The 26,675-nt window shown below is 39.6% G+C and overlaps 1 protein-coding gene across 1 annotated transcript; it reads left to right on the forward strand.

Annotated features, from left to right (window-relative positions):
• Nucleotides 1-23,996: 23,996 nt before the first annotated feature.
• Nucleotides 23,997-25,830, forward strand: LOC126455734 (piggyBac transposable element-derived protein 4-like). The gene is made up of 2 exons (XM_050091503.1): nt 23,997-24,111; nt 24,215-25,830. Exons 1-2 carry the CDS (start codon nt 23,997-23,999, stop codon nt 25,828-25,830), a joined length of 1,731 nt encoding a protein of 576 aa, XP_049947460.1.
• Nucleotides 25,831-26,675: the final 845 nt, after the last annotated feature.

Raw genomic sequence — 26,675 nt, forward strand, 5'->3', positions numbered from 1 at the left:
CACTCTAACTTTCTATGATTTGAACTTCACCTGTAAGTCCAGTTTTAGATTCCGATGCTTCACTTCAGGTTTACTGTATCCCTTGGACTCCCTTATTGACGATGAAACACAGAAATTGCATCCGAATTTAATACAAAAGGCACAATGCCGAATTAGGTACAAGAGGACTGACACTCTAACTTTCTATGATTTGAACGTCCCCTGTGAGTCCAGTTTTTGATTCCGATGCTTCACTTCAGGTTTACTGTATACCTTGGAACTTCTTATTGACGATGAAACACAGAAATTGCATCGGAATTAAATTCAAAAGGCAAAATGCCGAATTAAGTTCAAGAGTGCTGAAACTCTAACTTTCTATGATTTGAACCTCTCCTGTGAGTCCAGTTTTAGATTCCGATGATTCACTTCAGGATTATTGTATCCCTTGCAACTTCTTATTGACGATGAAACACAGAAATTGGATCCGATTTTAATACAAGAGGCACAATGCCGATTTAAGTACAAGAGGACTGAAACACTAACTTTCTATGATTTGAACCTCTCCTGTGAGTCCAGTTTTAGATTCCGATGCTTCACTTCAGGTTTACTATATTCCTTGCACCTTGTTATTGACGATGAAACACAGAAATTGCATCCAAATTTAATACAAAAGGCACAATGCCGACTTAAGTACAAGAGGCCTGACACTCTAACTTTCTATGATTTGAACCTCTCCTGTGAATCCAGTTTTAGATTCCGATGCCTCACTTCAGGTTTACTGTCTCCCTTGCACCTTCTTATTGACGATGAAACACGGAAATTGCACACGAATTTAATACAAGAGGCACAATGCCGACTTACGTACGAGAGGACAGACACTCTAACTTTCTATGATTTGAACCTCTCCTGTGTGTCCAGTTTTAGATTCCGATGCTTCACTTCAGGCTTACTGTATCCCATGGACCTTCTTTCTGACGATGAAGCGCAGAAACTACGTCGGAATAAAATGCAAAATTCACAATGCTGACTTAAGTACAAGAGGACTGATACTCTAACTTTCTGTGATTAGAACCTCTCCTGTGAGTCTAGTTTTAGACTCCGATGATTCACTACAGGATTACTGTATCCCTTGGAACTTCTTAGTGACGATGAAACACAGAAATTGGATCCGAATTTAATACAAGAGGCACAATGCCGATTTAAGTACAAGAGGACTGACACACTAACTTTCTATGATTTGAACCTCTCCTGTGAGTCCAGTTTTAGATCCCAATGCTTCACTTCAGGTTTACTGTATACCTTGGAACTTCTTATTGACGATGAAACACAGAAATTGCATCGGAATTAAATTCAAAAGGCACAATGCCGACTTATGTACAAGAGGACTGACACTCTAACTTTCTATGATTTGAACCTCTCCTGTGGGTCCAGTTTTAGATTCCGACGATTCACTGCAGGATTACTGTATCCATTGGAACTTCTTATTGACGATGAAACACAGAAATTGGATCCGAATTTAATACAAGAGACACAATGCCGATTTAAGTACAAGAGAACTGACACACTAACTTTCTATGATTTGAACCTCTCCTGTGAATCCAGTTTTAGATTCCGATGCTTCACTTCAGGTTTACTGTATCCCTTGGACCTGCTTATTGACGAAGAAACACAGAAATTGCATCCGAATTTAATACAAAAGGCACAATGCCGATTTAAGTACAAGAGGACTGACACTCTAACTTACTATGATTTGAACCAGTCCTGTGATTCCAGTTTTAGATTCCGGTGCTTCACTTCAGGTTTACTGTATACCTTGGACCTTCTTATTGTCGATGAAACACAGAAATTGCATCCGAATGTAATACAAAAGGCACAATGCCGATTTAAGTACAAGAGGACTGACACTCTAACTTACTATGATTTGAACCAGTCCTGTGATTCCAGTTTTAGATTCCGATGCCTCACTTCAGGTTTACTGTCTCCCTTGCACCTTCTTATTGACGATGAAACACGGAAATTGCATCCGAATTTAATACAAGAGGCACAATGCCGACATAAGTACGAGAGTACAGACACTCTAACTTCCTATGATTTGAACTTCACCTGTAAGTCCAGTTTTAGATTCCGATGCTTCACTTCTGGTTTACTGTATCCCTTGGACTCCCTTATTGACGATGAAACACAGTAATTGCATCCGAATTGAATACAAAAGGCACAATGCCGACTTAGGTACAAGAGGACTGACACTCTAACTTTCTATGATTTGAACCTCCCCTGTGAGTCCAGTTTTAGATTCCGATGCTTCACTTCAGGTTTACTGTATCCCTTGGAACATCTTATTGATGATGAGACACAGAAATTGCATCCTAATTTAATACAAAAGGCGCAATGCCGACTTAAGTACAAGAGGACTGACACTCTCACTTTCTATGATTTGAACCTCTCCTGTGAGTCCAGTTTTAGATTCCGATGCTTCACATCAGGTTTACTGTATCCCTTGGACTCCCTTATTGACGATGAAACATAGAAATTGTATCCGTATTTAATACAAAAGGCACAATGCCGACTTAGGTACAAGAGGACTGACACTCTAACTTTCTATGATTTGAACCTCTCCTGTGAGTCCAGTTTTAGACTCCGATGATTCACTACAGGATTACTGTATCCCTTGGAACTTCTAATTGACGATGAAACACAGAAATTGGATCCGAATTTAATACAAGAGGCACAATGCCGATTTAAGTACAAGAGGACTGACACACTAACTTACTATGATTTGAACCTCTCCTGTGAGTCCAGTTTTAGATCCCGATGCTTCACTTCAGGTTTACTGTATTCCTTGGAACTTCTTATTGACGATGAAACACAGAAATTGCATCGGAATTAAATTTAAAAGGCACAATGCCGACTCAAGTACAAGAGGACTGGCACTCTATCTTTCTATGAAATGAACCTCTCCTGTGAGTCCAGTTTTAGATTCCGATGCTTCACTTCAGGTTTACTGTATCCCATGGAATTTCTTTCTGACGATGAAGCACAGGAACTACGTCGGAATTAAATTCAAAATTCACAATGCTGACTTAAGTACAAGAGGACTGATACTCTAACTTTCTATGATTTGAACCTCTCCTGTGAGCCCGGTTTTAGATTCCGATGCTTCACTTCAGGTTTACTCTATACCTTGGACCTTCTTATTGACGATGAAGCACAGAAACTACGTCGGAATTAAATTCAAAATTCACAATGCTGACTTAAGTACAAGAGGACTGATATTCTAACTTTCTATGATATGAACCTCTCCCGTGAGCCCAGTATTAGATTCAGATGCTTCACTTCAGGTTTACTGTATCCCTTGGACTTTCTTATTGACGATGAAACACAGAAATTGCATCCGAACTTAATATAAAAGGCACAATGCCGACTTAGGTACATGAGGACCGAGACACTAACTTTCTATGATTTGAACCGCTCCTGAGAGTCCAGTTTTAGATTCCGATGCTTCACTTCAGGTTTACTCTATACCTTGGACCTTCTTATTGACGATGAAACACAGAAATTGCATCGGGATTAAATTCAAAAGGCACAATGCCGACTTAAGTACAAGAGGACTGGCACTCTATCTTTCAATGATTTGAACCTCTCCTGTGGGTCCAGTTTTAGATGCCGATGCTACACTTCAGATTTACTGTAAACCAATGACCTTCTTATTGACGATGGAGCACAGAAATTGCATCGGAATTAAATTCAAAAGGCACAATGCGGACTTAAGTACAAGAGGACTCGCACTCTAACTTTCTATGATTTGAAACTCTCCTATGAGTCAAGTTTTAGATTCCGATGATTCACTTCAGGTTTACGGTATCTCATGGACCTTCTAATTGACGACGAAACTTAGAAATTGCATCCGCATTTAATACAAAAGGCACAATGCCAACTTAAGTACAAGAGGACTGACACTCTCACTTTCTATGATTTGAACCTCTCCTGTGAGTGCAGTTTCAGATTCCGATGCTTCACTTCAGGTTTACTGTATTCCTTGGACCTTCTTATTGACGATGAAACACAGAAATTGCATCCGAATTTAATACAACAGGCACAATGCCGACTTAAGTACAGGGGGACTGACACTCTCACTTTCTATGATTTGAACCTCTCCTGTGAGTCCAGTCTTAGATTCCGATGCTTCACTTCAGGTCTACTGTATACCTTGGAATTTCTTATTGACGATGAAACACAGAAACTGCATCAGAATTATATTCAAAAGGCACAATGCCGACTTAACTACAAGAGGACTGACACTCTAAGTTTCTGTAATTTGAACCTCTCCTGTGAGTCCAGTTTTAGATTCCTAAGCTTCACTTCAGGTTTACTGAATCCCTAGGACCCTCTTATTGACGATGAAACACAGAAATTGCATCCGAATTTAATACAAAAGGCACAATGCCATTTTAAGTACAAGAGGACTGACACTCTAATTTTCTATGATTTGAACCTCTCCTTTGAGTCCAGTTTTAGATTCCGATGCTTCACTTCAGGTTTACTGTATCCCTTGGACTCCCTTATTGACGATGAAACACAGAAATTGCATCCGAATTTAATACAAAAGGCACAATGCCGACATAGGTACAAGAGGACTGACACTTTAACTTCCTATGATTTGAACCTCCCCTGTGAGTCCAGTTTTACATTCCGATGCTTCACTTCAGGTTTACTGTATACCTTGGAACTTCTTATTGACGATGAAACACAGAAATTGCATCCGAATTTAATACAAAAGCACAATGCCAACTTAAGTACAAGGGGACTGACACTCTAATTTTCTATGATTTGAACCTCTCCTGTGAGTCCAGTTTTAGATTCCGATGCTTCACTTCAGGTTTACTGTATACCTTGGAACTTCTTATTGACGATGAAACACAGAAATTGCATCGGAATTAAATTCAAAAGGCACAATGCCGACTTAAGTACAAGAGGACTGGCACTTTAACTTTCTATGGTTTGAACCTCTCCTGTATGTCCGGTTTTAGATTCCGATGCTTCACTTCAGGTTTACTCTATAGCTTGGACCTTCTTATTGACGATGTAGCACAGAAACTACGTCGGAATTAAATTGAAAATTCACAATGCTGACTTAAGTACAAGAGGACTGATTCTCTAACTTTCTATGATATCAACCTCTCCTGTGAGAACAGTATTAGATTCCGATGCTTCACTTCAGGTTTACTGTATCCCTTGGACCTTCTTATTGACGATGAAACACAGAAATTGGATCCGAACTTAATATAAAAAGCACAATGCCGACTTAAGTACAAGAGGACTGGCACTCTAACTTCCAATGATTTGAACCTCTCCTGTGGGTACAGTTTTAGATGCCGATGCTACACTTCAGGTTTACTGTAAACCAATGACCTTCTTATTGACGATGAAGCACAGAAATTGCATCGGAGTTAAATTCAAAAGGAACAATGCGGACTTAAGTACAAGAGGACTGGCACTCTAACTTTCTATGATATGAAACTCTCCTATGAGTCCAGTTTTAGATTCCGATGATTCAGTTCAGGTTTACTGTATACCTTGGACCTTCTTATTGACGATGAAACACGGAAATTGCATCCGCATTTAATACAAAAGGCACAATGCCGAATTAAGTACAAGAGGACTGACACTCTCACTTTCTATGATTTGAACCTCTCCTGTGAGTCCAGTTTCAGATTCCGATGCTTCACTTCAGGTTTACTGTATCCCTTGGACCTTCTTATTGACGATGAAACACAGATATTGCATCCGAATTTAATACAATAGGCACAATGCCGACTTAAGTAGAAGAGGACTGACACTCTCACTTTCTATGATTTGAACCTCTCCTGTGAGTCCAGTTTCAGATTCCGATGCGTCACTTCAGGTTTACTGTATCCCTTGGACCTTCTTATTGACGATGAAACACAGAAACTGCATCCGAATTTAATACAATAGGCACAATGCCGACTTAAATACAGGTGGACTGACACTCTCACTTTCTATGTTTTGAACCTCTCCTGTGAGTCTAGTTTTGGATTCCGATGCTTTACTTCAGGGTTACTGTATACCTTGGAACATCTTATTGATGATGAAACACAGAAATTGCATCCTAATTTAATGCAAAAGGCGCAATGCCGACTTAAGTACAAGAGGACTGATACTCTCACTTTCTATGATTTGAACCTCTCCTGTGAGTCCAGTTTTAGATTCCGATGCTTCACTTCAGGTTTACTGTATCCCTTGGACTCCCTTATTGACGATGAAACATAGAAATTGCATCCGAATCTAATACAAAAGGCACAATGCCGAGTTAGGTACAAGAGGACTAACACTCTAACTTTCTATGATTTGAACCTTCCCTGTGAGTCCAGTTTTAGATTCCGATGCTTCACTTCAGGTTTACTGTATAACTTGGAACTTCTTATTGACGATGAAACACAGAAATTGCAACCGAATTAAATTCAAAAGGCACAATGCCGCCTTAAGTACAAGACTACTGACACTCTAACTTTCTATTATTTGAACTTCTCCTGTGAGTCCAGATTTAGACTCCGATGATTCACTACAGGATTACTGTATCCCATGGAACTTCTTATTGACGATGAAACACAGAAATTGCATCGGAATTGAATTCAAAAGGCACAATGCCGACTCAAGTACAAGAGGACTGGCACTCTAACTTTCTATGATTTGAACCTCTCCTGTGAGTCCGGTTTTAGATTCCGATGCTTCACTTCAGGTTTACTCTATACCTTGGACCGTCTTATTGACGATGAAGCACAGAAACTACGTCGGAATTAAATTCAAAATTCACAATGCTGACTTAAGTACAAGAGGACTGATATTCTAACTTTCTATGATATGAACCTCTCCCGTGAGCCCAGTATAAGATTCCGACGCTTCACTTCAGGTTTGCTGTATCCCTTGCACTTTCTTATTGACGATTAAACATAGAAATTGCATCCGAACTTAATATAAAAGGCACAATGCCGACTTAAGTACATGAGGACTGAGAGTCTAACTTTCTATGATTTGAACCGCTCCTGAGAGTCCAGTTTTAGATCCCGATGCTTCACTTCAGGTTTACTCTATCCCTTGGACCTTCTTATTGACGATGAAACACAGAAATTGCATCGGGATTAAATTCAAAAGGCACAATGCCGACTTAAGTACAAGAGGACTGGCACTCAAACTTTCTATGATTTGATACTCTCCTATGAGTCCAGTTTTAGATTCCGATGATTTACATCAGGTTTACGGTTTCCCTTGGACCTTCTAATTGACGACGAAACTTAGAAATTGCATTCGCATTTAATACAAAAGGCACAATGCCGACTTAAGTACAAGAGGACTGACACTCTCACTTTCTATGATTTGAACCTCTCCTGTGAGGCCAGTACTAGATTCCGATGCTTCACTTCAGGTTTACTGTATCCAATGGACCTTCACCTGACGATGCAGCACAGAAACTACGTCGGAATTAAATTCAAAATTCACAATGCTGACTTAAGTACAAAAGGACTGATACTCTAACTTTCTATGTTTTGAACCTCTCCTTTGAGTCCAGTTTTAGATTCCGATGCTTCAATTCAGGTTTACTGTATCCCTTGGACCTTCGTATTGACGATGAAACACAGAAATTGCATCCGAACTTATTGCAAAAGGCACAATGCCGACTTAAGTACAAGAGGACTGACACTCTAACTTTCTATGTTTTGAACCTCTCCTGTGAGTCCAGTTTTAGATTCCGATGCTTTACTTCAGGTTTACTGTATCCCTTGGAACATCTTATTGACAATGAAACACAGAAATTGCATCCTAATTTAATACAAAAGACACAATGCCGACCCAAGTACAAGAGGACTGACGCTCTCACTTTCTATGATTTGAACCTCACCTATGAGTCCAGTTTTAGATTCCGATGCTTCACTTCAGGTTTACTGTATCCTTTGGACTCCCTTATTGACGATGAAACACAGAAATTGCATCCGAATTTAATACAAAAGGCACAATGCCGACATAGGTACAAGAGGACTGACACTCTAACTTTCTATGATTTGAACCTCCCCTGTGAGTCCAGTTTTAGATTCCGATGCTTCACTTCAGGTTTACTGTATACCTTGGAACTTCTTATTGACGATGAAACACAGAAATTGCATCCGAATTTAATACAAAAGCACAATGCCAACTTAAGTACAAGGGGACTGACACTCTAATTTTCTATGATTTGAACCTCTCTTGTGAGTCCAGTTTTAGATTCCGATGCTTCACTTCAGGTTTACTGTATACCTTGGAACTTCTTATTGACGATGAAACACAGAAATTGCATCGGAATTAAAGTCAAAAGGCACAATGCCAACTCAAGTACAAGAGGACTGGCACTCTAACTTTCTGTGATTTGAACCTCTCCTGTGAGTCCGGTTTTAGATTCCCATGCTTCACTTCAGGTTTACTCTATACCTTGGACCTTCTTATTGACGATGAAGCACAGAAACTACGTCGGAATTAAATTCAAAATTCACAATGCTGACTTAAGTACAAGAGGACTGATACTCTAACTTTCTATGATATGAACCTCTCCTGTGAGCCCAGTATTACATTCCGATGCTTCACTTCAGGTTTACTGTATTTCTTGGACCTTCTTATTGACGATGAAACACAGAAATTGCATCCGCTTTTAATACAAAAGGCACAATGCCGACATAAGTACAAGATGACTGACACTCCCACTTTCTATGATTTGAACCTCTCCTGTGAGACCAGTTTCAGATTCCGATGCTTCACTTCAGGTTTACTGTATCCCTTGGACCTTCTTATTGACGATGAAACACAGAAATTGCATCCGAATTTAATACAATAGGCACAATGCCGACTTAAGTACAGGTGGACTGACACTCTCACTTTCTATGATTTGAACCTCTCCTGTGAGTCCAGTTTTAGATTCCGATAGTTCACTTCAGGTCTACTGTATACCTTGGAAATTCTTATTGACGATGAAACACAGAAATTGCATCGGAATTAAATTCAAAAGGCACAATGCCGACTTAACTACAAGAGCACTGACAATCTAAGTTTCTATGATTTGAACCTCTCCTGTGAGTCCAGTTTCACATTCCGATGCTTCACTTCAGGTTTACTGTATCCCTTGGACATTCTTATTGACGATGAAACACAGAAATTGCATCCGAATATAATAGAAAAAGCACAATGCCGACTCAAGTACAAGAGGACTGACACTCTAACTTTCTATGATTTGAACATCTCCTGTGAGTCCAGTTTTGGATTCGGATGCTTCACTTCAGGTTTACTGTATCCCATGGACCTTCATTCTGACGATGAAGCACAGAAACTACTTCGGAATTAAATTCAAAATTCACAATGCTGACTTAAGTACAAGAGGACTGATACTCTAAATTTCTATCATTTGAACTTCTCCTGTGAGTGCAGTTTTAGCTTCTGATGCTTCAATTGAGGTTTACTGTATCCCTTGGACCTTCGTATTGACGATGAAACACAGAAATTGCATCCGAATTTATTACAAAAGGCACAATGCCGACTTAAGTACAAGAGGACTGACACTCTAACTTTCTATGTTTTGAACCTCTCCTGTGAGTCTACTTTTAGATTCCGATGCTTTACTTAAGGTTTACTGTATCCCTTGGAACATCTTATTGACGATGAAACACAGAAATTGCATCCTAATTTAATACAAAATGCACAATGCCGACTTAAGTACAAGAGGACTGACACTCTCACTTTCTATGATTTGAACCTCTCCTGTGAGTCCAGTTTTAGATTCCGATGCTTCACATCAGGTTTACTGTATCCCTTGGACTCCCTTATTGACGATGAAAGATAGAAATTGCATCCGAATTTAATACAAAAGGCACAAAGCCGACTTAGGTACAAGAGGACTGACACTCTAACTTTCTATGATTTGAACCTCTCCTGTGTGTCCAGGTTTAGATTCCGATGATTCACTACAGGATTACTGTATCCCTTGGAACTTCTTATTGACGATGAAACACAGAAATTGGTTCCGAATTTAATACAAGAGGCACAATGCCGATTTAAGTACAAGAGGACTGACACACTAATTTTCTATGATTTGAACCTCCCCTGTGAGTCCAGTTTTAGATTCCGATGCTTCACTTCAGGTTTACTGTATCCCTTGGACCTGCTTATTGGCGAAGAAACACAGAAATTGCATATGAATTTAATACAAAAGGCACAATGCCGATTTCAGTACAAGAGGACTGACACTCTAACTTTCTATGATTTGAACCTGTCCTGTGATTCCAGTTTTAGATTCCGTTGCTTCACTTCAGGTTTACTGTATACCTTGGACCTTCTTATTGATGATGAAACACAGAAATTGCATCCGAATGTAATACAAAAGGCACAATGCCGACTTAAGTACAAGAGGACTGACCCTTTAACTTTCTATGATTTTATACCTCTTCTGTGAATCCAGTTTTAGATTCCGATGCCTCACTTCAGGTTTACTGTCTCCCTTGCACCTTCTTATTGACGATGAAACACGGAAATTGCATCCGAATTTAATACAAGAGGCACAATGCCGACTTAAGTACGAAAGGACAGAAACTCTCACTTTCTATGATTTGAAACTCTCCTGTGAGTCCAATTTTAGATTCCGATGCTTCACTTCAGGTCTACTGTATACCTTGGAACATCTTATTGACGATGAAATACAGAAATTGCATGAGAATTAAATTCAAAAGGCACAATGCCGACTTAACTACAAGAGCACTGAAACTCTAAGTTTCTATGATTTGAACCTCTCGTGTGAGTCCAGTTTTAGATTCCGATGCTTCACTTCAGGTTTACTGTGTACCTAGGACCTTCTTATTGACCATGATTCACAGAAATTGCATCGGAATTAAATTCAAAAGGCACAATGCCGACTTAACTACAAGAGCACTGACACTCAAAGTTCCTATGATTTGAACCACTCCTGTTAGTCCAGTTTTAGATTCCGATGCTTCACTTCAGGTTTACTGTATCCCTTGGACCTTCTTATTGACGATGAAACACTGAAATCGCATCCGAATTTAATAGAAACGGCACAATGCCGACTTAAGTACAAGAGGACTGCCACTCTAACTTTCTATGATTTGAACCTCTCCTGTGAGTCCAGTTTTAGATTCCGATGCTTCACTTCATGTTTACTGTATCCCATGGACCTTCTTTCGGACGATGAAGCACAGAAACTACGTCGGAATTAAATTCAAAATTCACAATGCTGACTTAAGTACAAGAGGACTGATACTCAAACTTTCTATGATTGGAACCTCTCCTGTGAGTCCAGTTTTAGATTCCGATGCTTCAATCCAGGTTTACTGTATCCCTTGGACTTTCGTATTGACGATGAAACACAGAAATTGCATCCGAATTTATTACAAAAGGCACAATGCCGACTTAAGTACAAGAGGACAGACACTCTAACTTTCTATGTTTTGAACCCCTCCTGTGAGTCTAGTTTTAGATTCCGATGCTTTACTTCAGGTTTACTGTATCCCTTGGAACATCTTATTGATGATGAAACACAGAAATTGCATCCTAATTTAATACAAAAGGCACAATGCCGACTTAAGTACAAGAGGACTGACACTCTCACTTTCTATGATTTGAATCTCTCCTGTGAGTCCAGTTTTAGATTCCGATGCTTCACCTCAGGGTTACTGTATCCCTTGGACCTTCTTATTGACGATGAAACACAGAAATTGCATCCGAATTTAATAGGAAGGCACAATTCCGACTTAAGTACAAGAGGACTGACACTCTAATTTTCTATGATTTGCACCTCTCCTGTGAGTCCAGTTTTAGATTCCGATGCTTCACTTCAGGTTTACTGTATCCCATGGACTCCCTTATTGACGATGAAACACGGAAATTGCATCCGAATTTAATACAAAAGGCACAATGCCGACTTAGGTACAAGAGGATTGACACTCTAACTTTCTATGATTTGAACCTCCCCTGTGAATCCAGTTTTAGATTCCGATGCTTCACTTCAGGTTTACTGTATCCCTTGGACTCCCTTATTGACGATGAAACACGGAAATTGCATCCGAATTTAATACAAAAGGCACAATGCCGACTTAGGTACAAGAGGACTGACACTCTAACTTTCTATGATTTGAACCTGTCCTGTGATTCCAGTTTTAGATTCCGATGCTTCACTTCAGGTTTACTGTATACCTTGGACCTTCTTATTGACGATGAAACACAGAAATTGCATCCGAATTTAATACAAAAGGCACAATGCCGACTTAAGTACAAGAGGACTGACACTCTAACTTTCTATGATTTGAACCTCTCCCGTGAATCCAGTTTTAGATTCCGATGCTTCACTTCAGGTTTACTGTATCCCTTGGACTCCCTTATTGACGATGAAACACGGAAATTGCATCCGAATTTAATACAAAAGGCACAATGCCGACTTAGGTACAAGAGGACTGACACTCTAACTTTCTATGATTTGAACCTCCCCTGTGTGTCCAGTTTTAGATTCCGATGCTTCACTTCAGGTTCATTGTATACCTTGGAACTTCTTATTGACGATGAAACACAGAAATTGCATCGGAATTAAATTCAAAAGGCACAATGCCGACTTAAGTACAAGAGGACTGAACTCTAACTTTCTATGATTTGAACGTCAGCTGTGAGTCCAGTTTTAGATTCCGATGATTCACTTCAGGATTACTGTATCCCTTGGAACCTCTTATTGACGATGAAACACAGAAATTGGATCCGAATTTAATACAAGAGGCACAATGCCGATTTAAGTACAAGAGGTCTGACACACTAACTTTCTATGATTTGAACCTCTCCTGTGAGTCCAGTTTTAGATTCCGATGCTTCACTTCAGGTTTACTATATCCCTTGGACGCGCTTATTGCCGAAGAAACACAGGAATTGCATAAGAATTTAATACAAAAGGCACAATGCCGATTTGAGTACAAGAGGACTGACACTCTAACTTTCTATGATTTGAACCTGTCCTGTGATTCCAGTTTTAGATTCCGATGCTTCAATCCAGGTTTACTGTATCCCTTTGACTTTCGTATTGACGATGAAACACAGAAATTGCATCCGAATCTATTACAAAAGGCACAATGCCGACTTAAGTACAGGAGGACTGACACTCTAACTTTCTATGTTTTGAACCTCTCCTGTGAGTCTAGTTTTAGATTCCGATGCTTTACTTCAGGTTTACTGTATCCCTTGGAACATCTTATTGATGATGAAACACAGAAATTGCATCCTAATTTAATACAAAAGGCACAATGCCGACATAAGTACAAGAGGACTGATACTCTCACTTTCTATGATTTGAACCTCTCCTGTGAGTCCAGTTATAGATTCCAATGCTTATCTTCAGAGTTACTGTATCCCTTGGACCTTCTTATTGACAATGAAACACAGAAATTGCATCCGAATTTAATAGGAAAGGCACAATTCCGACTTAAGTACAAGAGGACTGACACTCTAATTTTCTATGGTTTGAACCTCTCCTGTGAGTCCAGTTTTAGATTCCGATGCTTCACTTCAAGTTTACTGTATCCCATGGACCTTCTTTCTGATCATGAAGCACAGAAACTACGTTGGAATTAAATTCAAAATTCACAATGCTGACTTAAGTACAAGAGGACTGATACTCTAACTTTCTATGATTTGAACCCCTCCTGTGAGTCCAGTTTTAGATTCCGGTGCTTCAATTCAGGTTTACTGTATCCCTTGGACCTTCTTATTGACGATGTAACACAGAAATTGCATCGGAATTAAATTCAAAAGGCTCAATGCCGACTTAAGTACAAGAGGACTGACACTCTAACTTTCCATGATTTGAACCTCTCCTGTGAGTCCAGTTTTAGATTCCGATAATTCACTACAGGATCACTGTATCCCTTGGAACTTCTTATTGACGATGAAACACAGAAATTGGATCCGAATTTAATACAAGAGACACAATGCCGATTTAAGTACAAGCAGACTGACACACTAACTTTCTATGAGTTGAACCTCTCCTGTGAGTCCAGTTTTAGATTCCGATGCTTCACTCCAGGTTTACTGTATCCCTTGGACCTGCTTATTGACGAAGAAACACAGAAATTGCATCCGAATTTAATACAAAAGGCACAATGCCGATTTAAGTACAAGAGGAGTGACACTCTAACTTTCTATGATTTGAACCTGTCCTGTGATTCCAGTTTTAGATTCCGGTGCTTCACTTCAGGTTTACTGTATACCTTGGACCTTCTTATTGACGATGAAACACAGAAATTGCATCCGAATTTAATACAAAAGGCACAATGCCGACTTCAGTACAAGAGGACTGGAACTCTAACTTTCTATGATTTGAACCTCTCCTGTGAATCCAGTTTTAGATTCCGATGAATCACTTCAGGTTTACTGTCTCCCTTGCACCTTCTTATTGACAATGAAACACGGAAATTGCATCCGAATATAATACAAAAGGCACAATGCCGACTTAGGTACAAGAGGACTGACACTCTAACTTTCTATGATTTGAACCTCCCCTGGGAGTCCAGTTTTAGATGCCGATGCTTCACCTCAGGTTTACTGTATACCTTGGAACTTCTTATTGACGATGAAACACAGAAATTGCATCGGAATTAAATTCAAAAGGCACAATGCCGACATAAGTACATGAGGACTGACACTCTAACTTTCTATGTTTTGAACCTCTCCTGTGAGTCTAGTTTTAGATTCCGATGCTTTACTTCAGGTTTACTGTATCCCTTGGACTCCCTTATTGACGATGAAACACAGAAATAGCATCCGAATTCAATACAAAAGGCACAATGCCGACTTAAGTAGAAGAGGACTGACACTCTAACTTTCTATGATTTGAAATTCTCCTGTGAATCCAGTTTTAGATTACGATGCCTCACTTCAGGTTTACTGTCTCCCATGCACCTTCTTATTGACGATGAAACACGGAAATTGCATCCGAATTTAATACAAGAGGCACAATGCCGACTTAAGTACGAGAGGACAGACACTCTAACTTCCTATGATTTGAACTTCACCTGTAAGTCCAGTTTTAGATTCCGATGCTTCACTTCAGGTTTACTATATCCCTTGGACGTGCTTATTGACGAAGAAACACAGGAATTGCATCCGAATTTAATACAAAAGGCACAATGCCGATTTGAGTACAAGAGGACTGACACTCTAACTTTCTATGATTTGAACCTGTCCTGTGATTCCAGTTTTAGATTCCGATGCTTCAATCCAGGTTTACTGTATCCCTTTGACTTTCGTATTGACGATGAAACACAGAAATTGCATCCGAATCTATTACAAAAGGCACAATGCCGACTTAAGTAAAGGTGGACTGACACTCTAACTTTCTATGTTTTGAACCTCTCCTGTAAGTCTAGTTTTAGATTCCGATGCTTTACTTCAGGTTTACTGTATCCCTTGGAACATCTTATTGATGATGAAACACAGAAATTGCATCCTAACTTAATACAAATGGCACAATGCCGACTTAAGTACAAGAGGACTGACACTCTCACTTTCTATGATTTGAACCTCTCCTGTGAGTCCAGTTATAGATTCCAATGCTTCACTTCAGGGTTACTGTATCCCTTGGACCTTCTTATTGACGATGAAACACAAAAATTGCATCCGAATTTAATAGTAAAGGCACAATTCCGACTTAAGTACAAGAGGACTGACACTCTAATTTTCTATGATTTGAACCTCTCCTGTGAGTCCAGTTTTAGATTCTGATGCTTCACTTCAGGTTTACTGTATCCCATGGACCTTCTTTCTGACGATGAAGCACAGAAACTACGTCGGAATTAAATTCAAAATTCACAATGCTGACTTAAGTACAAGAGGACTGATACTCTAACTTTCTATGATTTGAACCCCTCCTGTGAGTCCAGTTTTAGGTTCCGGTGCTTCAATTCAGGTTTACTGTATCCCTTGGACGTTCGTATTGACGATGAAACACAGAAATTGCATCCGAATTTATTACAAAAGGAACAATGCCGACTTAAGTACAAGAGGACTGACACTCTAACTTTCTATGATTTGAACCAACCCTGTGAGTCCCGTTTTAGATTCCGATGCTTCACTTCAGGTTTACTGTATACCTTGGAACTCCTTATTGACGATGAAACACAGAAATTGCATCGGAATTAAATTCAAAAGGCACAATGCCGACTTAAGTACAAGAGGACTGACACTCTAACTTTCCATGATTTGAACCTCTCCTGTGAGTCCAGTTTTAGATTCCGATGATTCACTACAGGATCACTGTATCCCTTGGAACTTCTTATTGACGATGAAACACAGAAATTGCATTCGAATTTAATACAAAAGGCACAATGCCGACTTCAGTACAAGAGGACTGACACTCTAACTTTCTATGATTTGAACCTCTCCTGTGAATCCAGTTTTAGATTCCGATGAATCACTTCAGGTTTACTGTCTCCCTTGCACCTTCTTATTGACGATGAAACACAGAAATTGCATCCGAATATAATACAAAAGGCACAATGCCGACTTAGGTACAAGAGGACTGACACTAACTTTCTATGATTTGAACCTCCCCTGTGAGTCCAGTTTTAGATGCCGATGCTTCACTTCAGGTTTACTGTATACCTTGGAACTTCTTATTGACGATGAAACACAGAAATTGCATCGGAATTAAATTCAAAAGGCACAATGCCGACATAAGTACATGAGGACTGACACTCTAACTTTCTATGTTTTGAACCTCTCCTGTGAGTCTAGTTTTAGATTCCGATGCTTTACTTCAGGTTTACTGTATCCCTTGGACTCCCTTATTGACGATGAAACACAGAAATTGCATCCGAATTCAATACAAAAAGCACAATGCCGACTTAAGTAGAAGAGGACTGACACTCTAAGTTTCTATGATTTGAACCTCTCCTGTGAATCCAGTTTTAGATTACGATGCCTCACTTTAGGTTTACTGTCTCCCATGCACCTTCTTATTGACGATGAAACACGGAAATTTCATCCGAATTTAATACAAGAGGCTCAATGCCGACTTAAGTACGAGAGGACAGACACTCTAACTTCCTATGATTTGAACTTCACCTGAAGTCCAGTTTTAGATTCCGATGCTTCACCTCAGGTTTACTGTATCCCATGGACTCCCTTATTGACGATGAAACACGGAAATTGCATCCGAATTTAATACAAAAGGCACAATGCCGACTTAGGTACAAGAGGACTGACACTCTAACTTTCTATGATTTGAACCTCCCCTGTGTGTCCAGTTTTAGATTCCGATGCTTCACTTCAGGTTTACTGTATACCTTGGAACTTATTATTGTCGATGAAACACAGAAATTGCATCGGCATTACATTCAAAAGGCACAATGCCGATTTAAGTACAAGAGGACTGAACTCTAACTTTCTGTGATTTGAACGTCTGCTGTGAGTCCAGTTTTAGATTCCGATGATTCACTTCAGGATTACTGTATCCCTTGGAACTTCTTATTGACGATGAAACACAGAAATTGGATCCGAATTGAATACAAGAGGCACAATGCCGATTTAAGTACAAAAGGACTGACACACTAACTTTCTAAGTTTGAACCTCTCCTGTGAGTCCAGTTTTAGATTCCGATGCTTCACTTCAGGTTTACTATATCCCTTGGACCTCCTTATTGACGAAGAAACACAGGAATTGCATCCGAAATTAATACAAAAGGCACAATGCCGATTTGAGTACAAGAGGACTGACACTCTAACTTTCTATGATTTGAACCTGTCCTGTGAATCCACTTTTAGATTCCGGTGCATCACTTCAGGTTTACTGTATACCTTGGACCTTCTTATTGACGATGAAACACAGAAACTGCATCCGAATTTAATACAAAGGCACAATGCCGATTTAAGTACAAAAGGACTGACACACTAACTTTCTATGTTTGAACCTCTCCTGTGAGTCCAGTTTTAGATTCCGATGCTTCACTCCAGGTTTACTGTATCCCTTGGACCTGCTTATTGATCAAGAAACACAGAAATTGCATCCGAATTTAATACAAAAGGCACAATGCCGATTTAAGTACAAGAGGACTGACACTCTAACTTTCTATGATTTGAACCTGTCCTGTGATTCCAGTTTTAGATTCCGGTGCTTCACTTCAGGTTTACTGTATACCTTGGACGTTCTTATTGACGATGAAACACAGAAATTGCATCCGAATTTAATACAAAGGGCACAATGCCGACTTCAGTACAAGAGGACTGACACTCTAACTTTCTATGATTTGAACCTCTCCTGTGAATCCAGTTTTAGATTCCGATGAATCACTTCAGGTTTACTGTCTCCCTTGCACCTTCTTATTGACGATGAAACACGGAAATTGCATCCGAATATAATACAAAAGGCACAATGCCGACCTAGGTACAAGAGGACTGACACTCTAACTTTCTATGATTTGAACCTCCCCTGTGAGTCCAGTTTTAGATGCCGATGCTTCACTTCAGGTTTACTGTATACCTTGGAACTTCTTATTGACGATGAAACACAGAAATTGCATCGGAATTAAATTCAAAAGGCACAATGCCGACATAAGTACATGAGGACTGACACTCTAACTTTCTATGTTTTGAACCTCTCCTGTGAGTCTAGTTTTAGATTCCGATGCTTTACTTCAGGTTTACTGTATATCTTGGACTCCCTTATTGACGATGAAACACAGAAATTGCATCCGAATTCAATACAAAAGGCACAATGCCGACTTAAGTAGAAGAGGACTGACACTCTAACTTTCTATGATTTGAACCTCTCCTGTGAATCCAGTTTTAGATTACGATGCCTCACTTCAGGTTTACTGTCTCCCATGCACCCTCTTATTGACGATGAAACAGGGAAATTGCATCCGAATTTAATACAAGAGGCACAATGCCGACTTAAGTAAGAGAGGACAGACACTCTAACTTCCTATGATTTGAACTTCACCTGTAAGTCCAGTTTTAGATTCCGATGCTTCACCTCAGGTTTACTGTATCCCTTGGACTCCCTTATTGACGATGAAACACGGAAATTGCATCCGAATTTAATACAAAAGGCACAATGCCGACTTAGGTACAAGAGGACTGACACTCTAACTTTCTATGATTTGAACCTCCCCTGTGTGTCCAGTTTTAGATTCCGATGCTTCACTTCAGGTTTACTGTATACCTTCGAACTTATTATTGTCGATGAAACACAGAAATTGCATCGGCATTAAATTCAAAAGGCACAATGCCGACTTAAGTACAAGAGGACTGAACTCTAACTTTCTATGATTTGAACGTCTGCTGTGAGTCCAGTTTTAGATTCCGATGATTCACTTCAGGATTACTGTATCCCTTGGAACTTCTTATTGACGATGAAACACAGAAATTGGATCCGAATTGAATACAAGAGGCACAATGCCGATTTAAGTACAAAAGGACTGACACACTAACTTTCTATGTTTGACCCACTCCTGTGAGTCCAGTTTTAGATTCCGATGCTTCACATCAGGTTTACTATATCCCTTGGACCTGCTTATTGACGAAGAAACACAGGAATTGCATCGGAAATTAATACAAAAGGCATAATGCCGACGTAAGTACAAGTGGACTGACACTCTAACTTTCTATGATTTGACCCTCTCCTGTGAGTCCAATTTTAGATTCCGATGCTTCACTTCAGGTTTACTGTATCCCTTGGACCCTCTTTTTGACGATGAAGCACAGAAATTGCATCGGAATTAAATTCAAAAGGCACAATGTCGACTTAAGAACAAGAGGACTGACACTCTAACTTTCTATGATTTGAAACTCTCCTGTGAGTCCAGTTTTAGATTCCGATGCTTCACTTCAGGTTTACTGTATCCCTTGGACCTTCTTATTGACGATGAAACACAGAAATTGCATCCGAATTTAATACAAAAGGCACAATGCCGACTTAAGTACAATAGGACTGACACTCTAACCTTCTATGATTTGAACCGCTCCTGTGAGTCGAGTATTAGATTTCGAAGCTTCACATCAGGTTTACTGTCTACCTTGGATCTTCTAATTGACGATGAAACACAGGAATTGGATCAGAATTAAATTCAAAAGACACAATGACAACTTAAGTACAAGAGGAAAGACACTCTAACTCTCTATGATTTTAAACTTTCCTGTGAGTGCAGTATTAGATTCCGATGCTTCACTTCGGGTTTACTGTATACCTTGGACCTTCTTATTGACGATGAAACACAGAAATTGCATCGGAAATTAATACAAAAGGCATAATGCCGACTTAAGTACAAGTGGACTGACACTCTAACTTTCTATGATTTGACCCTCTCCTGTGAGTCCAATTTTAGATTCCGATGCTTCACTTCAGGTTTACTGTATACCTTGGAACTTGTTATCGACGATGAGACACAGATATTGGATCGGAATTAAATTCAAAAGGCACAATGCCGACTTAAGTATAAGAGGACTGACACTCTAACTATCTATGATTTGAACCTCTCCTGTGAGACCAGTTTTAGATTCCGATGCTTCACTTCAGGTTTACTGTATACCTTGGACCTTCTAATTGACGATGATACACAGAAATTGCATCGGAAATAAATTCAAAAGGCACAATGCCGAATTAATTACAAGAGGACTGGAACTCTAACTTTCTTTGATTTGAATCTCTCCTGTGAGTCCAATTTTAGATTTCGATGCTTCAATCCAAGTTTACTGTATACCATGGACCTTCTTATTGGCGATGGAGCACAGAAATTGCACCGGTATGAAATTCAAAAGGCACAATGCCGAATTAAGTACAAGAGGACTAACTCTCGAACTTTCTATGATTTGAACCTCTCCTATGAGCCCAGTTTTAGACACCGATGCTTCACTTCAGGTTTACTGTACCCCTTGGACCTTCTTTTAACGATGAAGCACAGAAATTGCATCGGAATTAAATTCAAAAGGCACAATGTCGACTAAAGTACAAGAGGACTGACACTCTAATTTTCTATGATTTGAACCTCTCCTGTGAGTCCAGTTTTAGATTCCGACGCTTCACCTCAGGTTTACTGTATCCCTTGGACCTTCTTGTTGACGATGAAACACAGAAATTGCATCCGAATTTAATACAAAAGGCACAATGCCGACTTAACTACAAGTTCACTGTAACTTTCACTTTCTATGAATTGAACCTCTCCTGTGAGTCGAGTTTTAGAATCCGATGCTTCACTTCAGGTTTACTGTATACCTTGGAACTTATTATCGACGATGAGACACAGAAATTGCATTGGAATTAAATTCAAAAGGCACAATGCCGACTTGAGTATAAGAGGACTGACACTCTAACTTTCTATGATTTGAACCTCTCTTGTGAGTCCAGTTTTAGATTCTGATGCGTCACTTCAGGTTTACTGTATACCATGGACCTTCTTATTGCCGATGAAACACAGAAATTGCATCCGAATTTAATACAAAAGGCATAATGCCGACTTAAGTACAAGAGGAATGACACTCTAACTTTCTATGATTTGAACCTCTCCTGTGAGTCCAGTATTTGATTCCGATGCTTCGCTTCAGGTTTACTGTATCCCTTGGGCCTTCTTTTTGACGATGTGGCACAGAAATTGTATCGGAATTAAATTCAAAAGGCAGAATGCCGACATAAGTACAAGAGGACTCACACTCTAACTTTCTATGATTTGAAACTCTCCTGTGGGTCCAGTTTTAGATTCCGATGCTTCACTTCAGGTTTACTGTATCCCTTGGACCTTCTTATTGACGATGAAACACAGAAATTGCATCCGAATGTAATACAAAAGGCACATTGCCGGCTTAAGTACATGAGGACTCACACTCTAACTTTCTATGATTTCAACCACTCCTGTGAGTCCAGTTTTTGATTCCGATGCTTCACTTCAGGTTCACTGTATACCTTGGAACTTCTTATTGTCGATGAAACACAGAAATTGCATCGGAATTAAATTCAAAAGGCACAATGCCGACTTAAGTACAAGAGGACTGACACTCTAACTTTCTATGATTTGAACCTCTCCTGTGGGTCCAGTTTTAGATGCCGATGCTACACTTCAGGTTTGCTTTATACCATGGACCTTCTTATTGACAATTAAACACAGAAATTGCATCGGAATTAAATTCAAAATGCACAATGCCGATTTAAGTTCAAGAGGACGGACTTTCTAACTTTCTATGATTTGAACCTCTCCTGTGAGTCCAGTTCTAGATTCCGATGCTACACTTCAGGTTTACCGTATACCATGGACCTTCATATTGACGATGAAACACAGAAATTGCATGGGAATGAAATTCAAAAGGCACAATGCCGACTTAAGTATAAGAGGACTGACACTCTAACTTTCCATGATTTGAACCTCTCCTGTGAGTCCGGTTTTAGATTCCGATGCTTCACTTCAGGTTTACTGTAACCCTTGGACCATCTTATTGACGATGAAACACAGAAATTGCATCCGATTTTAGTACAAAAGGCATAATGCCGACTTAGGTACAAGAGGACTGACACTCTAACATTCTATGATATGAAACTCTCCTGTGAGTCCAGTTTTAGATTCCGATGCTTCACTTCAGGTTTACTGTATCCCTTGGATCTTCTTTTTGACGATGAAGCACAGAAATTGCATCGGATTGAAATTTAAAAGGCAGAATGCCGACTTAAGTACAGGAGGACTGACATTCTAACTTTTTATCATTTGTAACTCTCCTGTGGGTCCAGTTTTAGATTCCGATGTTTCACTTCAGGTTTACTGAATACCTAGAACCTTCTTATTGACGATGTAACACAAAAATTGCATCCGAATTTAATACAAAAGGCACAATGCCGACTTAAGTACAAGAGGAATGACACTCTATCATTCTATGATTCGAACCTCTCCTGCAAGTCCAGTTTTAGATTCCGATGCTTCACTTCAGGTTTACTGTATCCCTTGGACCTTCTTATTGACGATGAAACACAGAAATTGCATCCGAATTTAATACAAAATACACAATGCCGACTTAAGTACAAGAGGACTGACACTCTCACTTTCTATGATTTTAACCTCTCCTGTGAGTCCAGTTTTAGATTCCGATGCTTCACTTCAGGTTTACTGTATCCCTTGGACCCTCTTTTTGACGATGAAGCACAGAAATTGCATCGGAATTAAATTCAAAAGGCACAATGTCGACTTAAGTACAAGAGGACTGACACTCTAACTTTTTATGATTTGAACCTCTCCTGTGAGTCCAGTTTTTGATTCCGACGCTTCACTTCAGGTTTACTGTATCCCTTGGACCTTCTTGTTGACAGTGAAACACAGAAATTGCTTCCGAATTTAATACAAAAGGCACAATGCCGACTTAACTACAAGTTCACTGACACTCTCACTTTCTATGAATTGAATCTCTCCTGTGAGTCGAGTTTTAGATTCCGATGCTTCACTTCAGGTTTACTGTACACCATGGACTTTCTTATTGCCGATGAAACACAGAAATTGCATCCGAATTTAATACAAAAGGCATAATGCCGACTTAAGTACAAGAGGAACTACACTCTAACTTTCTACGCCTTGAACCTCTCCTGTGAGTCCAATTTTAGATTCCGATGCTTCACTTCAGGTTTACTGTATCCCTTGGACATTCTTATTGACGAGGAAACACAGAACTTGCAACGGAATTAAATTCAAAAGGCACAATGCCGACTTAACACTCTAAGCGCCAAGCCCGTAAAATTTACGGGCCTGGGATCGCGCGAAAATCACCAAGCCCGTAAAATTTACGGGCCGCTACATTTAATTTCATTCAAAACACTGCAACGTTATTTCTACGGGTTTGGCCAGCGCTATACGTTTTTCAGATGTTTATTAACAAAATGCGTCCATAGATGTCACGGCAGCGCTGTAATTCATGTTAAAACTTATCTTTGCGTTCTCAGTCTGTATATCATTCAGTTGTTTGTCATCATGTTTCGGCGCGGTTTATCAGACGCAGAAATTGCGGATTTGATCAATCATAGCGACACTCTGGATAATGTAGAGAGTGATTCAGACGATTCTGAATGCAATGGTGTGTTTGAAGGTACGTATTTCCGAATTTTCCACGTAATTGTGCAGTACGCACATATCTGTTGAACATGTGTAAACGATGTATGTAGTTACACATAATGTGATATTCTTTTTAGAAGACGAGATTGATGACAGTTTGTCTTCAGATGAAGACGAGAATGATGTTGAAGGTGTTGCTTCAAATCCAGCAGCTGTGCCGTATCCGAAAGACAGTGAGTGGACTGCAGTTGACACCTACCGACCTCTGCCTGTCAACACGACACCCAGGCAGATACTAGTGGATATTGATGAGTCGAGTTCTGTACTGGATTGCAGTAAAGTGTTCCTTACTGACAGTGACGTAAATGAACTCAAGAGACAGACAAATTTGTATGCATCACAGACAATACAGAAGAAAAGAAGAGGAAATAATCTGAAGCCCCATTCAGTTTTGAGTTCGTGGAAGCCAGTGACTATAAGTGAGATGAGGCGTTTCTTGGGTATTATTTTCCACATGTGTGTTTCGAAAAAGCCAAAAATTGCGGACCATTGGAGCACTAATCCTGTTCTTAGTTGTAACTTTTGTCCCCATGTCATGAGCCGTTTGCGTTTCACTCAGATACTGTCATGCTTGCATCTTGTTGACAATTCAAATCAGAAAAAACCAGGCGAAGATGGATTTCATCCACTTTACAAAGTTTTGCCATATTATAATAATTTGAAGGAGCGATGTATCCAGGCATATCGTCCCTCAGAAAAAGTGACAATTGATGAAGGAATTTGCCCATTTCGAGGTCGTGTGAGTTTCCGTGTTTACATGCAAAATAAGCCTCATAAGTATGGACTGAAAGTATATGCTGTTGCTGAAGCCAGTAGTGGCTATGTTGTAAATTTTGAAGTTTATGCTGGTAAGCATATTGTTGACAATTCTTCGTCTGCGGTTATTTTGCGATTGTTGTCTGACAGCAGCTTGCTGAACAAAGGCCACACTGTGTATTTAGATCGATTTTATTCCAGTCCAGAGCTATTTCAGCAACTGGCAGAGAAAGGCACTGGAGCTGTTGGTACTGTGAACAAATCCAGGAAAGGATTGCCTAAAGATTTAGTATCTGCTAAGCTGAAAAAGGGCGAAATGTCTTTTCGGCGTAAAGATAATGTATTGGCAATGAAGTGGAAAGATAAGAGAGATGTGTATACATTGTCTACAAGGCATCAAGCAACATTTGGTACGCATACTAAGAGAAATGGGTCTGTAGTATTGAAACCACTTCAGGTACTTGATTACAACCTCAATAAAATTGGAGTGGATATTGGAGACCAACGCCTGCAGTACAATCCGTTCCAGCACAGAACTGTGAAATGGTGGCGAAAATTATATTTCCATTTGCTGCTTATGGGAGTATCAAATGCATTTTGGCTGTACAATGCAGTGCACAGGAAGAAAATTACAATAACAGACTTTATAACAGTGCTTGCAGTTCAGCTTGTTGAAGACGACACACTTGAATTCATTCCAAGAAATGAAGGAACTGTAGGTCGGCTAACAAAGAGACATTTTTTGCAGCACATACCTGCAACTACTAAGAAGTATGCTGCTCGTGTGTGTCACGTGTGCAGTTCCAGGAGCAAGAAACAGAGTGGCAAGGCTTCTCGCAAAGAGACACGATACGAATGTGAACAGTGTGGCGTTGCACTCTGCCTGGAACCTTGCTTTAAAATTTTCCACACTAAAAAACAATATGATTCTGTGTGAAATTTATATGTAATACTGTATACTATCAGAAACATGTAATGTAGTGCCACAATTTTGGTTAAAAATAAATCACAATTGTATTCCCTTATTCGTATGACTTTTTCTAAATTCTTAAAACATCTAAGTGATTTCTATAACTGTACCTTAAAGCTGTGCATTGTAAAGTAGTTTCTTTCACTCAGAATTAAAGTAGAAATGTGCAGCTTCAAGATGGTACCAAATTTGCCACAATCCAAACAGTAGATTTGATGCAGTAATTTTTTTAATATTGGTAAAATTGCCCGGTTTCTAGGGACGGGTGCATAAAATAGGCCTGGTACAGAGAGTGTTAAGTACAAGAGGACTGACACTCTAACTTACTATGATTTGAACCTCTCCTGTGAGTCCAGTCTTAGATTCCGATGCTTCACTTCAGGTTTACTGTATCCCTTGGACCTTCATATTGACGATGAAACACAGAAATTGCATCCGAAATTAATACAAAAGGCACAATGCCGACTTAATTACAAGGTGTCTGATACTCTAACTTTCTATGTTTTGAACCTCTCCTGTGAGTCCAGTTTTAGATTCCGATGCTTCACTTGAGGCTTGCTGTATACCTTGGAGATTCTTATTGACGATGAAACACCGAAATTGCATCGGAATTAAATTCAAATGGCACAATGCTGACTTAAGTACAAGAGGACGGACACTGTAACTTACTATGATTAGAACTTTTCCTGTGAGTTCAGTTGTAGATTCCGATGCTTCACTTCAGGTTAACTGTATCCCTTGGAGCCTCAAATTGACGATGAAACACAGAAATTGCATCCGAATTTAATACAAAAGTCATAATGCCGACTTAA

This window comes from Schistocerca serialis, chromosome 2 (assembly GCF_023864345.2).
Source record: "Schistocerca serialis cubense isolate TAMUIC-IGC-003099 chromosome 2, iqSchSeri2.2, whole genome shotgun sequence".
Taxonomy (NCBI): Eukaryota; Metazoa; Arthropoda; class Insecta; order Orthoptera; family Acrididae; genus Schistocerca; species Schistocerca serialis.

Excerpts from the sequence above, each read along its gene's own strand:
- LOC126455734 (XM_050091503.1), top strand. The coding sequence starts at position 23,997 with ATGTTTCGGCGCGGTTTATCAGACGCAGAAATTGCGGATTTGATCAAT. Across the intron at positions 24,112-24,214 it reads ATGCAATGGTGTGTTTGAAG|AAGACGAGATTGATGACAGT; the intron begins GTACGTATTTCC and ends TATTCTTTTTAG.